The sequence below is a fragment of the Dipodomys ordii genome, unplaced genomic scaffold (assembly GCF_000151885.1).
Source record: "Dipodomys ordii isolate 6190 unplaced genomic scaffold, Dord_2.0 Scaffold7, whole genome shotgun sequence".
Lineage (NCBI taxonomy): Eukaryota > Metazoa > Chordata > Mammalia > Rodentia > Heteromyidae > Dipodomys > Dipodomys ordii.
Window position 1 is genome coordinate 6,768,897 of NW_012267223.1, and position 14,465 is coordinate 6,783,361.

General features: G+C 35.0%; 1 protein-coding gene across 1 annotated transcript in view; it reads left to right on the forward strand.

Moving 5' to 3' along the window:
* Nucleotides 1–14,465, forward strand: part of Cep112 (centrosomal protein 112kDa) — a 338,584-nt gene that overhangs the window by 191,516 nt on the left and 132,603 nt on the right. The window contains exon 21 of the mRNA XM_013008835.1: nt 11,002–11,232. Coding sequence (XP_012864289.1) covers nt 11,002–11,232 — 231 coding nt within the window. The remainder of the gene's footprint in view (nt 1–11,001; nt 11,233–14,465) is intronic.

The following is a 14,465-nucleotide window of genomic DNA, read 5'->3' on the forward strand; positions in this document are numbered from 1 at the left end:
CTTTTTCTTTTTCTTTAAGTTCTAAATCATAAGGTGTTTACTATATTCATTTGTTTTCTATATATTTTCCACTTTAATGTGTTTTGATTCAGGTCCTTCAAAAGTGTATGTCTCTAGAACTTCTCTGAGGTGGAGGGAGCCTCCAGCACTGGCAGGTGCGAGCAGGTGCACCTGGGGCAATCTGCCCTCCTTAGTGGTGCACACGCTTCTTGCCATGCAGCACTGATAGAATGAGCTGTCACGTTTGTTTATATGTCCTGGAGTTCTTTCTGTGTGAGGTAAAATGTTAATTCTAACCTGCCAATGAATGCCAAGTGAGAGGGGAGAATGTTAGGCCCCTGTTGTTTGGGTCCTTACCTTTTCAGTGGGGGGAAGTGCTTTCCAATGATAAAGAAATCAGAAATCTTTGTAACTTAAAATTGGTTCCCACTGATATTTCTGCATTTTTGATAAACCTTGTTCATCAACAAAACTACAATTCAGAAATGGACACTGAAGGCTTACTAATATAGGTAGTCCAGCTCCTTACAAGTCAGTGAAGCCATGATGCTCAGCTGGACAGGCACACAAATAAACCAATGATTGGCTTAGCTAACCAAAGAACTTTGAACTACCTAAATAGCCCAAACATGGAAAGGTCTACACCTTTGTCAAAGAGGTCGCCATTCTATGAACACCTCTTCATCACATTGTTTTGAATTCAGGCTCTCAAGTCTGTCTTTTAAAACTTCATAAAGAAGAATAAGTGAAAATTTCTGGTTTCTATTAAATGCTCTTTATCTATTGAATATTCTTTTCAACTCCTATTAAGTTAAAATTTAGCTGTTGTTTATTTTTTTAAATGTATTTTATAGAAATATACATGGAAATGTCAGTGAATTTTACCAAATGCTTCTCTGTGTATTGAAATAATTCTATAATACTAAGATTTTTTCTTTTAATGTATTTATGGAGTAAATTTCATCCTGTGTGTGTGTGTGTGTGTGTGTGTGTGTGTGTGTGTCTGTGTCTGTGTCTGTGTCTGTGTCTGTGTGTCTGTCGGTCTGTCTGTGTCTGTGTCTGTGTTTCTGTGTGTCTGATTGTCTGTATGCTGGTCCTAGGGCTTGAATTTAGGACTTGGGTACTGTCCCTGAGGTTTTGTGCTAAAGGCTAGTGCTCTACCACTTTAGCTACAGCTCTACTTCCAGACTTTCGGTGTTTAATTGTAGATAAGAGTCTCGCACAATTTCCTGCCCAGGCTGGCTTCAAACTGCAATCCTCACATCTTTGATCAGATCCTTGAGTAGCTAGGATTATAGGCATGAGGTACTGGCACCAGGCTTCTATCCAGTTTTTAAAATAATATTTTTTCATTGGATTCAGTTTGGTAATGATTTGTTAATAATTGTTGACAGAGATGAAAATTTTCTTTTTGTTATTCTGTTGGGCATGTTCTTTAATCAATGCTATGTTCACCTCATAAATGGACTTGCTGGCTGATGCATTATTTTTCTGAAAGATTCAGTGTATAAGTGAGGTTTTTTCTGAAACATTTAGTAGAAGAGTTCAGCAGAGTCATCTGGGCTTGATACTTTGTTTCTGGAAAGATTTTTGATTAGTTTCAATTTTCCTAATGGTTATAGGATGATTCACATTTTCCATTTCTTTTAGTCACTCTTGGTAAGTCTTTGTAGTTTAGGAATTTTTTTCCCCTTTATCACAATTTGATGCTCAGTAGCATTTTTGTAAGTCCTTATATTCTGTACAGCTTGGTGATTGCATATTTTGTTTTTACACATTAGCCAACTTTATTTACTAATACTTTAAAATTATATGCCTGTGTTCATATATGAGTTAGGCTGGAAATTTTCTCTTCCTATCCCTATTATCTTTTGGTATTACTATCATAATAGCATTTAAATTAGTTTGAGAGAATTTTCTCTTCTTGTTTTCTAAGAGGCCCATAGATCATTAGAACTTATTTGTAACTTTCAGCTCAGTATTTTTAAAGACTTTTTAACCTTTCTGTTTCTTCAATTATATTGTTTAGCTGTGTCTCCTTTTAGCATTTCATATATTTCTAGATATTTGTTTTACATAGCAAATTTTGTAGTATGACCTCATTTTTTAATCTCTGATGACTGAATCTATGTCGATTTCAAAATTTATAGCATTGGTTATCATTATGTTCTTGTAGATAACAGTGATAGCTTTATTTTTATTCCTAATATTGTTTGTGCTTTTTATTTTCATAATTCATCTTACCAAAAATTGCTTTTTCTTGGTTGGTTGTGTGCGTCATTAATAATTAGCCTTTTAAAATAAATTAGACATTAAAGCTATACATTTCCTTTATTTTAAGTTTATCCTTCAAGGTTTGATAAGCAATATTTTAATTGCCAGTCATTTAGAATAATTTATTTCAACGCTGTAAACTTATTTTTTGGTTAGTAAATATGTAACATGATTCAGAATTTCTAAGCCACAAAAAGGGTGCATAAAGTGTCTTATACTCACTATATTACTTCTCATCTGGCCCTCTCAATTAGTGCCAATGTAAAAAGCATCATGTGTCTCTTTCCTATCATATCTAACTACTTAAAAATCCATCTTAATTTTGTCTTAGATTATAAAGTGCTGGGGGGTTTTTGTGCTTCTTGGAATTGAAGCCAATGCCTCTTATGTGCTAGAGAAATGTACCACTTGAGCCTTTCTCTCTCCCCCACAGCTCTTGTGTTACAATTTTTATTCTGATATAAGAGCTCATTAACTGCCCAGATCGGCCTATAACTGAAACCTCTTTTGTCTCAAGTCTGGGATTACAGGTTTTCCTAAGAGTTTTTTTAATTTCAAAGAATATGGGGAATTATATTTGCTTTGGTTTGTTTTTATTTGGTCATCATTTGGTGTTTCAATTTCAGTGTTATCAAAGATAACACTTTGATACTACCAATTTCTTGTAATGTGTTGATACTTATGCGTTTATGTAGATATGTATTTGTGTATATATACATATATATTAATATATACATATGTATATGCCTGATGGAAATTCCTACTAGAATGGTGATTTGCCCTTTTTTCCCTGTAGTTTCATTAAATTTCTTGCATATTTTGGATACAAATCTATTATCATCTATGTCTATCTTTCATACTCAACATGTTTTTCACAGAGAAGTTTTTCAAGTTGTCCTAATTATCAGTATTTATTTCATGAATTATGTTGGTATTGTATATGCAAGTGCATTGCAATAGTCAAATTCTATCACACTTCCTCCTACATTTTGTTCTCAGGTTTTTATTTTTGATTAATTTTTGTTTTTATCTTTGTGTATGTGTGGTGATGAGGATCAAAAAACTAGGGCCTTTTGCATACTAAGCAAGCATTCTACTATCAAGCCTACATATAACTTCAGCTCTTCATAAATTTTAAAGTTTTGTGCTTTACTTTTAAGTATATGGTCCTGATTTTTGATAATTAATTTTCATGAAAGGTATGAGAGCTGTATCTAGGTTCTTTATCTTAGTTTTTTGCATGTGAATATTTAATTGTTCTTGAGTCATTTATTGGAAAACTGTTGGTCTCCGTTGTCTGACCTTTGGTTCTTTATTAAAGATGTGTTGATTATATTTAATGTAGGTCTGTTTCTAGACTTGCTGTTACGTTTCATCTACATGTCTACACTTTTGCAAGTATTGTGCTTAGCTAGCTCACAGAAGAATTAACATTAAAGGACTACTCTTAAATATACTCCAGGGTAAATCCAAAAAGTATAAATAGTTTTCTATTAAGCTGACATACAAACATTAGATTCATGAAATATCTATAGGTATCAGAGTGGTACATTAGAGTATCAATGTTTTAAGTTATAGAATTTTATCTTAATTACTGTAGTGGGTCTTGAAATCATATAGTTTGAATCATATAATAGTGTATTGGCTCATTCATGTCTTTTGCCTTTCCTATGAGCTTTAGTATAGGCTAATAATTCTTTAAATGAGGGATTAGGTGGCATTTTATATCATTCATATTTTATGAAACATTTTTGCAGTAAGGATATATTAATGTATTACTTATGGAATAAAATTAATTTTAGGAAAGATGTGTTGATTAGTAAAATTTTAGAAAGCTGACTCATGCTTCTACTTCCTTCCTTCATTGCTTCTTGCCTTTTTTTCTTTTTTGAAATAAACTTTATTATACACAATTAAGGCATACAAAATGATGTTATGGAAAATGAATAGATAACAAATTGTTAGTTTGTTAGTCTAGCGAAACAAATGCAATTGCCCTTCTTTTCTTGTAGACTCACTCAGTTTGATTCCCATAACATTTATCACCCTTAATTCTCATTCTATTAGATCTCTAAATTCTACAAATCTGTACCCATTCCCTCCCTCTCCCCGCACACCTCATCAGGACCAATGCCCTTGTTGTTCTCTCTTTCTTTGTATAGTTTGTTACTTGTTTAGATCCCACATGTTAGTGAGACCATCCAATATTTTTAGTTCTGTGTCTGGCTTATTCTACTTAGCATACTGCCTCTTGTAAACACTAAGAAAATGACATCTTCCTCCCTGCCATTCTTCCTTCTCATCCCTCTGGCAAATACTCACTAATCTGTGAATTCTTGTTCTCAGCCATCATGTTTCAGATCTTCCCATATTCCACTCTTTTTCTCTTTTTTCTCCTTACAAAATTCCAATTCTATATTTATATGTATATGTGTATGTATGTATGCATATATATATATATACATATATCCAAATTTACCTTCCAAACCTTTAACCTCTCATTTGACATCCCAATTTACCTTCCATAGCTTTAAATGTCTCTCCTTTAGTTTGTTATTTGGTGATGTCACTGTGCTAGACTCTAGGTACTAATTTATTCCCTTTTCTCTTTTGTTTTACTTCTCTCATCTACTGTATTTAAACTGCCTTAAATCACTTGTCCTATGTGTGCAAAATTTTACTTGGGGGAATGATATTGGTATCTTTCTCTTAATTCTGACTTCCTCATTTTGTGACCCATTCTTTGTTTAACTGTCTGATTATCACAATATCTGAAATGTTTGATGAGGAGAATCTATTTCTTCTAACCATAGTAATCCTTCTGGACCTTGTGATTTTTATTGTGAACTCATATTCTAATATAACTTACTTGGAGGAGTGTGAAGACATCAAACTGAAGAAGCTTTTCTTGAGGAGTTTGTGTTTGCTTTAGCAGAGTAGAGAACATTTGATCCGGAGCCACACTAGTCCGACTCCCTGTTCTCTGGCTTAATCCAGCCATGTCATGATTTGTGCTCAGAAGCTGCAGGGTTGATAAGGACATTTGTCTTCAAAGGTGCCTTGCTTTTTGGGTATACTTATTCACTTTCCTGCCTTCAGCACAGGAAATTCTACCGATGTGATGTTTCAATTTCCCCTTTGTTTCTCTTCCTGTGAAAAAAGAAACAGTGAAGATTACCTATCATGCAATATTTAGTTATTTTTACTAAATTAATCTGAAAAATTGGCTCAAGTGTATTAAATCACCAATATTCTTCATCCCCCTTGCATTAGTTATTTAGTCTTGTTCTATTTCTGAAATTGCATTTCCCTCCATTCTACTCTTTTCCCAGGTGTTAGCCTTCCTCTTGCTAGAATGTATTTAATCCATTCCTAGCACTCACAATCCTTTAATGTCTATACTAAATCTTTTTACCAAGTTTCCTTTTCCTTTTTCAAATGGAGAACTCATGGCCTTTTTTCTCCTCTTTCTAAGGCATGTGTACATATATGCATGTGCGTGCATGTCTGCTAGTAGGTCACATGTGGGGAGAGGGGTGCCTTATGTATTATACATTGGTTTCTATATTATTTCTATATTGTAAGTCTTGATAAATATGTAATAAAATAGCAAATTAACACTGGCACATGAAAATATTTCAGCTTCTTGTGAGTGTTCATGAATATTCATGAATATTCAGTTACCTTCATATATCAAGAAATTATTGATTTATCTTGACCCTAAAAGTGCTTCAACAGTATTTATTCCATTTGGAAAATAATCCAACTTGGATACTTTCATGAAATGCAAAATTCATTTAAAATTTTGTTTGGTGCTAGTTTGACAATAATCTTGGACATTCATAATTGTTTATAGGATCTTTAAGCCTACCCTTCATTTGCAGAACTTGACAGATTTAGGCTGGTTTTGAGAGTTGCAGGCTTTCTTAGGAAACTGGTCTGTCTGTGTGTTTTTAACTACTAATTAAAAGTCAGATTGATAAAAGTTGTTTTTGTAGTGTGTCTCTTAGAGACATAAACTTCATGAACTCATGAAATTTAGCTTTCATGTCATCACATAATGAAATTTGATAACTCATTGTAATATTAAAAGAAATAAATTCATCTATTTTATTTGATCTTGCCACTTTTATCACTCTGGTTATCAGCACATGTTAATGATTGAAGTGAAGGAAACCTTCAGCCTCCAGTTCTTTCAGTTAATATTTAATTTCTCTCATAATTAATTAATGAATTTTTAGTATAGTTATATAATTTGGAAATCACCATTCGACCAAAGCTAGTGCTTATCATATTAAAGTAATTAAAAATGCTCTCCAAGTCAACATCATCTAATCAGCTAATACAAGTAACTAGATGGAGTACAACATAGTGGTTGAGAAAAGGGTACAAATATTGCTCACATTTAAAATGGATTCAGTATTTTTGTAGAGCAATTTCGAAAATGTTGAAAAAGTTGTTGTGAGCCAATAACTTTTTTTCTGGTTCTGGCAATGGTATGAATTGAACACAGGACCTTGGGCCACTTGAGCCACAGCTCCAACCTTTTCATATTGTTTTTGAGGTGAGGTCCCAATGCCTGAAAAGATTTGGGTTTTTATCCTCCCAACTTGAACTTTCCATTTTGTCTGAGAATGACAGGTACTTGTACCTGTGCCTAGACATTGTGCTTTCCTATGTAGCTGGGATAACAGGTGAACACCACCATGACCAATAATTGGTTGAAATAGAGCCTCACAAACTTTTATGCATAGACTGGCATGAGCCACAATCCCCCAATCTCTGTCTCCCAAGTAGCTGGGATGACAGGCTTCAGCTACCACTCCCAGCAGACTAAGTAACTTGGGTAATATATCCTAAAAGCAAAATATCATCATAGTTTATTCTCAGACATCTATGTATGAGTACTTGTCATTGGCACAGATATCCCGGATAAGGTTGTCCATGACAACAAAAGTAAGTGGCAGCAGTAGTAGTGGGTGCTTGCTTTCAGCTGCTTCCCAGTGTTTGTCTCCCTGGGTTGCATCCCTTTCCCTTCCTTCACATACATGTTCTTTAGTTCAGGATTGCCTTTATTCCACCCAGGAGCCTCTCAGAAGTTAATTTTGTTTCTTTTATTCCTCTTGTTACCATTAATACCTAGATTCATGCTTCCTACTATTTCTCCGGGATTGATTTTGGGAAATAGCAATCAGCAGCTCATCTAGCCATCTTGATATTGCTGGGAATTTGTTCATTGTTTTATTGTTATTATAAAGGTGATGCACAGAAGGGTTACAGTCACATAAGTCAGGTAGAGTACATTTCTTTTTAGACAATGTCACCCCTTCCCTCTCACTCTCTGGATTTTTCCCTCCCATCCCCAACCACAAGTTGTATAGTTCATTTTTAACATAGTACTTAGTGAGTACAACTGCTGAATTTGTCCCTCGATTTCTGTGCCTCCCTTACCTTCCCAAAGACGTATAAACAAATGATATGCAAAAAAGAAAACAAAAACAGCAACAAAGACAAAACCTCTTGTTGCCATTTCTTGGAGCTCATTTCAGTAAATATTATTTTGTATGATCCTCAGAGGCACACAGGCATCTGACCTTTGCATTCCTCCTGTTTTGCTCGATTAAAGCATCACCATTATCACTGCTTAAGTCAGTTTACTGTTAAGAAATTTCTCATCTTTTCAGGATTTGATTAAATTGACTACCTCTTCTTGTTTATTTTTCTCAGTTATTGAGTTTGAACTAATCATTATAAAACAAGGGACAAAAGGCAAGAGACTTTATTCTCAAGGACAATTCACCTATAGCTGTATATTGATATGCAGGTATCAATACATCTATGAAAGAGAAAATAAAAAGCTTTAAAACATCACAGGAAAAAGAAATTCTTTTCCAGTACACATTTGTGAGAACAGCCTTTTATGTGAAGTCCTCCTTCACATTCCTGTGAGACTGTTTCAAGTTAGCAGTTTTAGAGATAAAGCAAGAAAATGAACATTCTATCATCTCCACCCTCAAGGGTACAGATTTGTTATTATCAAGCATTTGGCATAAATATGTTTGTTTAGCCATCTGTAATGTGTCTCAATCTAAGAGTTGGGAAAAGCAGAAATAGGGGAAGTACTAGTTATAATTCAAAATAAGGGTAACTTTATATCATACTGGGTTGCTACAGAGCTTAAGAAAATATGATACCTAATGAAAATTAACATCTAGCAATTATTTGTCATATAGAAATACTGTAGTTATTAATACTCAAAATTATAAATTTATTAATAGTAGTTATTGTTTATTTTTAAAGCCTTTTTTACCATTTAGCTTTGTAGTATGATTCTCAGCATCTTACTTACTTTTGTATTACTGTATTATCTTTTGAGCTTTTCTGGTTTCCAGTCAGGTAAATGTTGCTTGCTGTATGAAGAACTTGTTGGAAGTACTTAATACAGTTAACATTATGTTTTGGAAATTTTTACATTCAAAACTAATGCATTGGTAATAAGACATTTTCTTACACCTGAACTGACAGTTCATCTGGCACTGCAGATTAGGTTCCCTGTGAAATTTCCTTGAAAATAGCTAAAAGGTTATATTTTTTAAAAATTCAATCGTTTTTCATATTGCTTTTAAATCTTTTGGTGAAGAACACCTTTTTTTAGTGTACTCACAAGCTCTTACAGTAGTTTGGATGCTCAAGAGACTAAAAACCAAATAGGACCAAAACTTGGAGATAGAAGCACAATAGGAAGGAAGCTGTCCATTTGAGGATCTTTTCTAAACTGAGGGAACATGAACTTAGATGTGCTTTGTGGTTCTGCCTCCGATCTTAGGGACACACAGGACTAATAAACAAAGTCTTGTGCCTATTTCAGGAAGGAAGTCCTTCATGACACCAACATGTATACAGCTGGCATATCAGATTTGTCATTCAAATCTAGATTTGTCATTCAAATCTGATGATTTCAGGCAAAATTAAATTATAGCAAAACCAGTACTGGAGAAGATGGTGGTAATTATTGATATAAAAGAAGTTGAGGGTCCTTATTTAATACTATATGGTGAACCAGAAATAGAAAAATTATGTCTCAAAACTTAGCACTCATTGTATTGCCCACAGATATAAGGCAGTCTTCATAAGGATGCTACTTGAATTAAATCACATCATCAAAGTATTCTGAAAAGTTTGAAGCTGAGAACTTATTTTAAAGTTATCTGTGGTGTCTCCAGGTTTATTTTATATGCTATCATGGCTGGAGAACACACTTTCAATGTTCATGAGACACCATGGAATTGAAATGAGAAACTACTATTAACCAGACCTTGAGAAATTGTGAATAGCTGAACCCTTAAAGTCTTGAGCTACTACAATTACCAGATAGCAGATGGAAAATAGACTTATTTAATATATAATCTATACTTAAAGAAATTTAAGTCAGTTAAAATTACCAACCATAGGTCTTTTTGAACAGTAACACCCCCTCCCTCATTCCTTCCCAATTTTCCCCCTCCCTTGTCTGATGTATAGCTAGTAAAGATCTTCTCCCATTCTGTGGTCTTTTTATTTATCTTGCTAGTTATGCCCTTTGCTATGCAGAAACTCTTCAATTTGATGCAAACCCATTTATCTAGCTTTCTTTGATTTGTTGTGATTTTGTATCTTAAGAAGTTCAGTCCTGTGCCAAGGAACCCTCATTACTGCACTGTACAGTACTCATTACTGTAACTGTAATCCCTGTGTACATCACCTTTCCAAAGAGCTGCTGTTCAAATCTGCTGATTTCAGACAAAAGTGGACTTATGACAAAAACCAACACTGGAGAAGGTGGTTATTATTTGATCATAAAAAGTCAATCAACAAGTAAAACATAATACTCATATTGGCCTTATAACACCAAACTATATAAAGGAAAACAACAGAGATTCGAAAGGATATAGATAAATCTACCCGTATAATGGGAGATTCATACCTCCCTCTCTCTTTCTCTTTGTCTGTCTGTCTGTCTGTCTCTGTGTCTCTGCCAGGCAGTACTTGTGAGGCTGATATAGAAGGATTTCAGTTCAGGGCCAAGTTGGACTACATAGTGAGTTTCATGTAAGCCTCAGCTATTTAATGAGATGCTGATACAAAAACACAATAATAGTGATAGTAAGAAGAAAAAGAGAAGGAGAAGGACAAGTTATGGTTATTTCAACAGCATACAAGTGTGATCCAATGAAAAGGTATGGAATATGACACTCAAAAAGTATAGAAAATACAGAATACATATTTATTAATAATCATACATATGCTTGACTACAGAGCATGCCATTAGTCCCAATAATTTTCAGAGAATGAACAGAAGAAATAATACATTCATTGACTCAAACTTCAGTATGCTCAATGTCCTTAAAACAAAAGCAAAACTCGGTAATACATAAACAAATTTCCATAACATGATGATGCTGAATACTTGACAAAGCAAGTTCAGAAGAAATGTAATATTCCATTTATATAGATTTAGAAACAAGTAAAACTATGTAATAAATTATTCCAAGAAACAGATACGTGGTAAAAATGCTCAAGGTGAGAGGGAATAACACAGGATTGGGGAATGAGGAAAGCAAAGAGAAGGAGAGAAAAAGGAAGAAAAAAGTGAACTGCTTACAATGTAATTTTCTTATTTTATTTATCAGCTATGTGCTTTCTTCTCTGTGACTTATTTATATCCTCTGCTTATCTTTTCTGAACAAGGTCATTGCGGATATGGAGGCCCAGGTTCACAAATTGAGAGAAGAACTGATTAACGTGAACTCTCAGAGGAAGCAGCAGCTGGTAGAGCTTGGTCTTCTTCGTGAAGAAGAAAAGCAAAGAGCTGCAAGGGACCACGAGACTACTGTCAACAAGCTGAAGGCTGAATCAGAAAAGATGAAAATGGAGCTGAAAAAGACTCATGCAGCTGAGACAGAGATGACTCTGGAAAAGGTGAGTTTCCTAACAGAAAATTTTACTGGACAGTTAAAACCTGTGTTTAAAATGTACTGCCACCACACTGATATTTACTCTAAAATACATTATAGTCACTGTGCTATTTAATTCCTAAAAGATAGTAAACATGAGATCACTTTTCAAATTTGTAAACTTTTAGATCAACAATTTTAAGTATCCTGCTCTGGGTCTTAAGCAACACCAAATAATGCAAGGAATTCCTGAACTCTTCCTTTGACTTTCATGGAAGGGATTATATGCAAGATTCTAGTCCACAGTAGTTAAATACACATTGTGATAAAATAATATTGTTTATTATTTCTTAATTATGAATACTTGGGATGTAGTCCTGGATTTTTCTAAGTTAAGACTAAGTTTCACATTTTCCTTAGGTTGTCTAATAATCACCTCTAGATTTTATAGAGTTTTGTTTTGTTTGAACTCTGGGCCTGGGCGCTACCCCTCCGCTCTTCAGCTCAAGGCGAGTGCTCTGCCCCTTGAGCCACAGTGCCACTTCCAGTTTTCTAGTGCTTTATTGGAGATAAGAGTCTCATGGACTTTCCTGCCTGGGCTGGCTTTGAACCGCAGTCCTCAGATCTCAGCCTTCTAAGTAGCTAGGATTATAGGTGTGAGCCACCGGCGCCCGGCGACTTTATAGTTTTCTTTTTTTTGGGGGTCCAGTCGTGGGGCCTGAACTCTGGGCCTGGATGCTGTCCCTCAGCTCTTCAGCTCAAGGCTAGCGCTCTACCACGTGAGCCACAGCACTACTTCTGGCTTTTTTTCTTTTTGCTTATGTGGTGCTGAGGAATCGAACCCAGGGCCTCATGCATGCAAGGCAAGAGCTCTACCACTGAGCCATCTTCCCAGCCCCTTTATAGTTTTCTTAAATAACACTTTAACATATTAAAGGATGACTTGTTTTCCCAGGTTGATGTTTTAGTAGGAATACGAAAAGTTTATTTAAAATTATATTTTTCTGAAGTAAATATAAATGCAATGTTTACACATTTTGGGTTGACTTATTATGCTCAAGGAAAAATCTCAGATATATTTTTTGATGTTCTAAATCAGTAAATATTTTAATCAGGTACTAAATATGAATTGTTATTAATCTTAATAGGTATGAGCAGTGATTATCCATCTGTATCTTTGGAATAAGCAATTTGAAAAGGGTTATTTAGGAATCATCTAATCCTCTTCAAACTTTTTTGCCTCATCTTTAGCTACAAATAGTATTAAGTCCTCACACAATACATACCACTCTACTTGGCATTACTCCACTGGTTTGATGTAGATTGTGAGCCTACCTTGCCTTATCATACCTTAATTCATTGGAAAGTGCCATTTTACTAGACTTTGCCCTTAGCATGGCATTCCTGAACCCAAAAATAAAGGGAAATGAAGCCCTAAGAAGGCAAAGACTTCCTGGAAGAATAGTGTGGGAGTGTGTGTGGGGTGGGGAGGAGTTGTTCCTGGCTTGAAATGATGAATGTGAAAAAAAAGGAAAGTTGCTGAACCTGAAATAGAACCATCAGGACCCAGGAGCATGTCCTGTAGGTCTTCTAGAACCACAGAGAGTGCTTTGCTTTAACACCATGACTAGGCGTTTGCTTTAAGGCCTTGCAGAGTTTGAACAGAGTGATACAATGTGTCTCTTATTTGATTTGTTCTAACTGTGTGTTTGAAATTAACTGAACTGAGAGCAAAAGAGGAAGGAGGGATACCAGTTAAGAGACTATTGCAGTAATTTAAATAGAGGGTGATAGTTGTGGGCTCTGGCGGTAGCTAGCTGTGACAATGATGAAAAAAATATTTAGGCTTTGTGGTAAAGGTAGGACTGATAGAATTTGCCATTACTTTAGATGTGGGCATGAGAGAGGCTGGAATGAGTCAGTGTGACATTGGGACTACTTGTCCAAGACAGTGGACAGGTGGAGCTGCCCTTTTTTGCAAAGACTACAAGAGCAAGAAGCCCTTTCATGGTGTGTTGGTGTGTTGAGGCTGCGATGTCTTTGAAACATCTAGATGTATATATGAATGGTAATTCTGTAAAGTGATACAAAATAAAATGAACAGTTTAAATACACAGTGTTAAAATATATAGTTTCAGGAATGTCCTCAAACAAAATGGTCTCAGACTCCTAATGATGACATATAAAAGAACCTGAGATAGAGCAACAGTGTATGGCACTTATCTTGTCTGTTAACTCTTGGCCTCAAATACTTCTGCTAGCAGTTCAAGGCACTGCTAAAACCGAAGTTCTTAAATGGCACTGATACTTTGACTTAAGAAAACTAGACATACCAAAACCAGACTAATAAAACATCCAATTTAGGCCTTTGGTTTTTACATTGTATATTAACATTTCAAATGTCTCTTTTAAGTAGGAGATAAGCTTTTCCAATGTAGAGTTATATGTGTAACTTACGGGTTACAGATGAATTTTTAGAAACAGTATCAGAAATTATTGGTAATCGATATGGCAGAATTTCTGAAATATTTTCAATACACCAGGAAGATTTTCCCCCAGACATTGTAAGGATAAAAAGAAAAAAAATGACAGTAATTATTGCCCTCAAAAATAGTATAATGTAATACAGAGCAGAAGGTAGAACTACATGCACATACATGCAGATAATTGCGATGCAGAGTGGAGGGGGAAATTATTTCCTACTTAGGAAATTAACCAGAACTAGATAGTCAATATGCCAGATTCTGACTAGTAGGTATACAGGATGGTATTTCAAGACATAGGAAAAACAAAAACAAGAGTAAATAAATCTTTTTCCATGGCAGATAGATTGAAAAGGAAATAATGCTGTAGGAATCATGATGAAAGATCGAATAGGGATCATTGAAAGTTTCCAAACCTATGATTAGTATTTTGGCTGCATGGGGTAAAAATGGTGAGATGCTATGAAGGTTTCTGTGAAGCAAAGTGTCATGATTCAGGTGACCTGGGGAAGTCATTCTGTTAGTGTTGGCAAGGTGATAGAGCAGGAGAAGGCTTGACAGAGACCTGAGGTTTGGCCATGTGAGGAGGTGCATGTGCTCCAGTGGCAGCAGTACAGAGGTGATTTGACAAATCACTGCAGAAATTGAATTAATTAGATATGTTAAATGTAAATTCCAGTGGAGACATAGAAAGAGTTACTAGTGTGGAGAAGAAGAGGATGAAGTAGAAATATGTGAAATCTGAAGGGCTGCCTTCACTCAGCTGTGAGTCCAA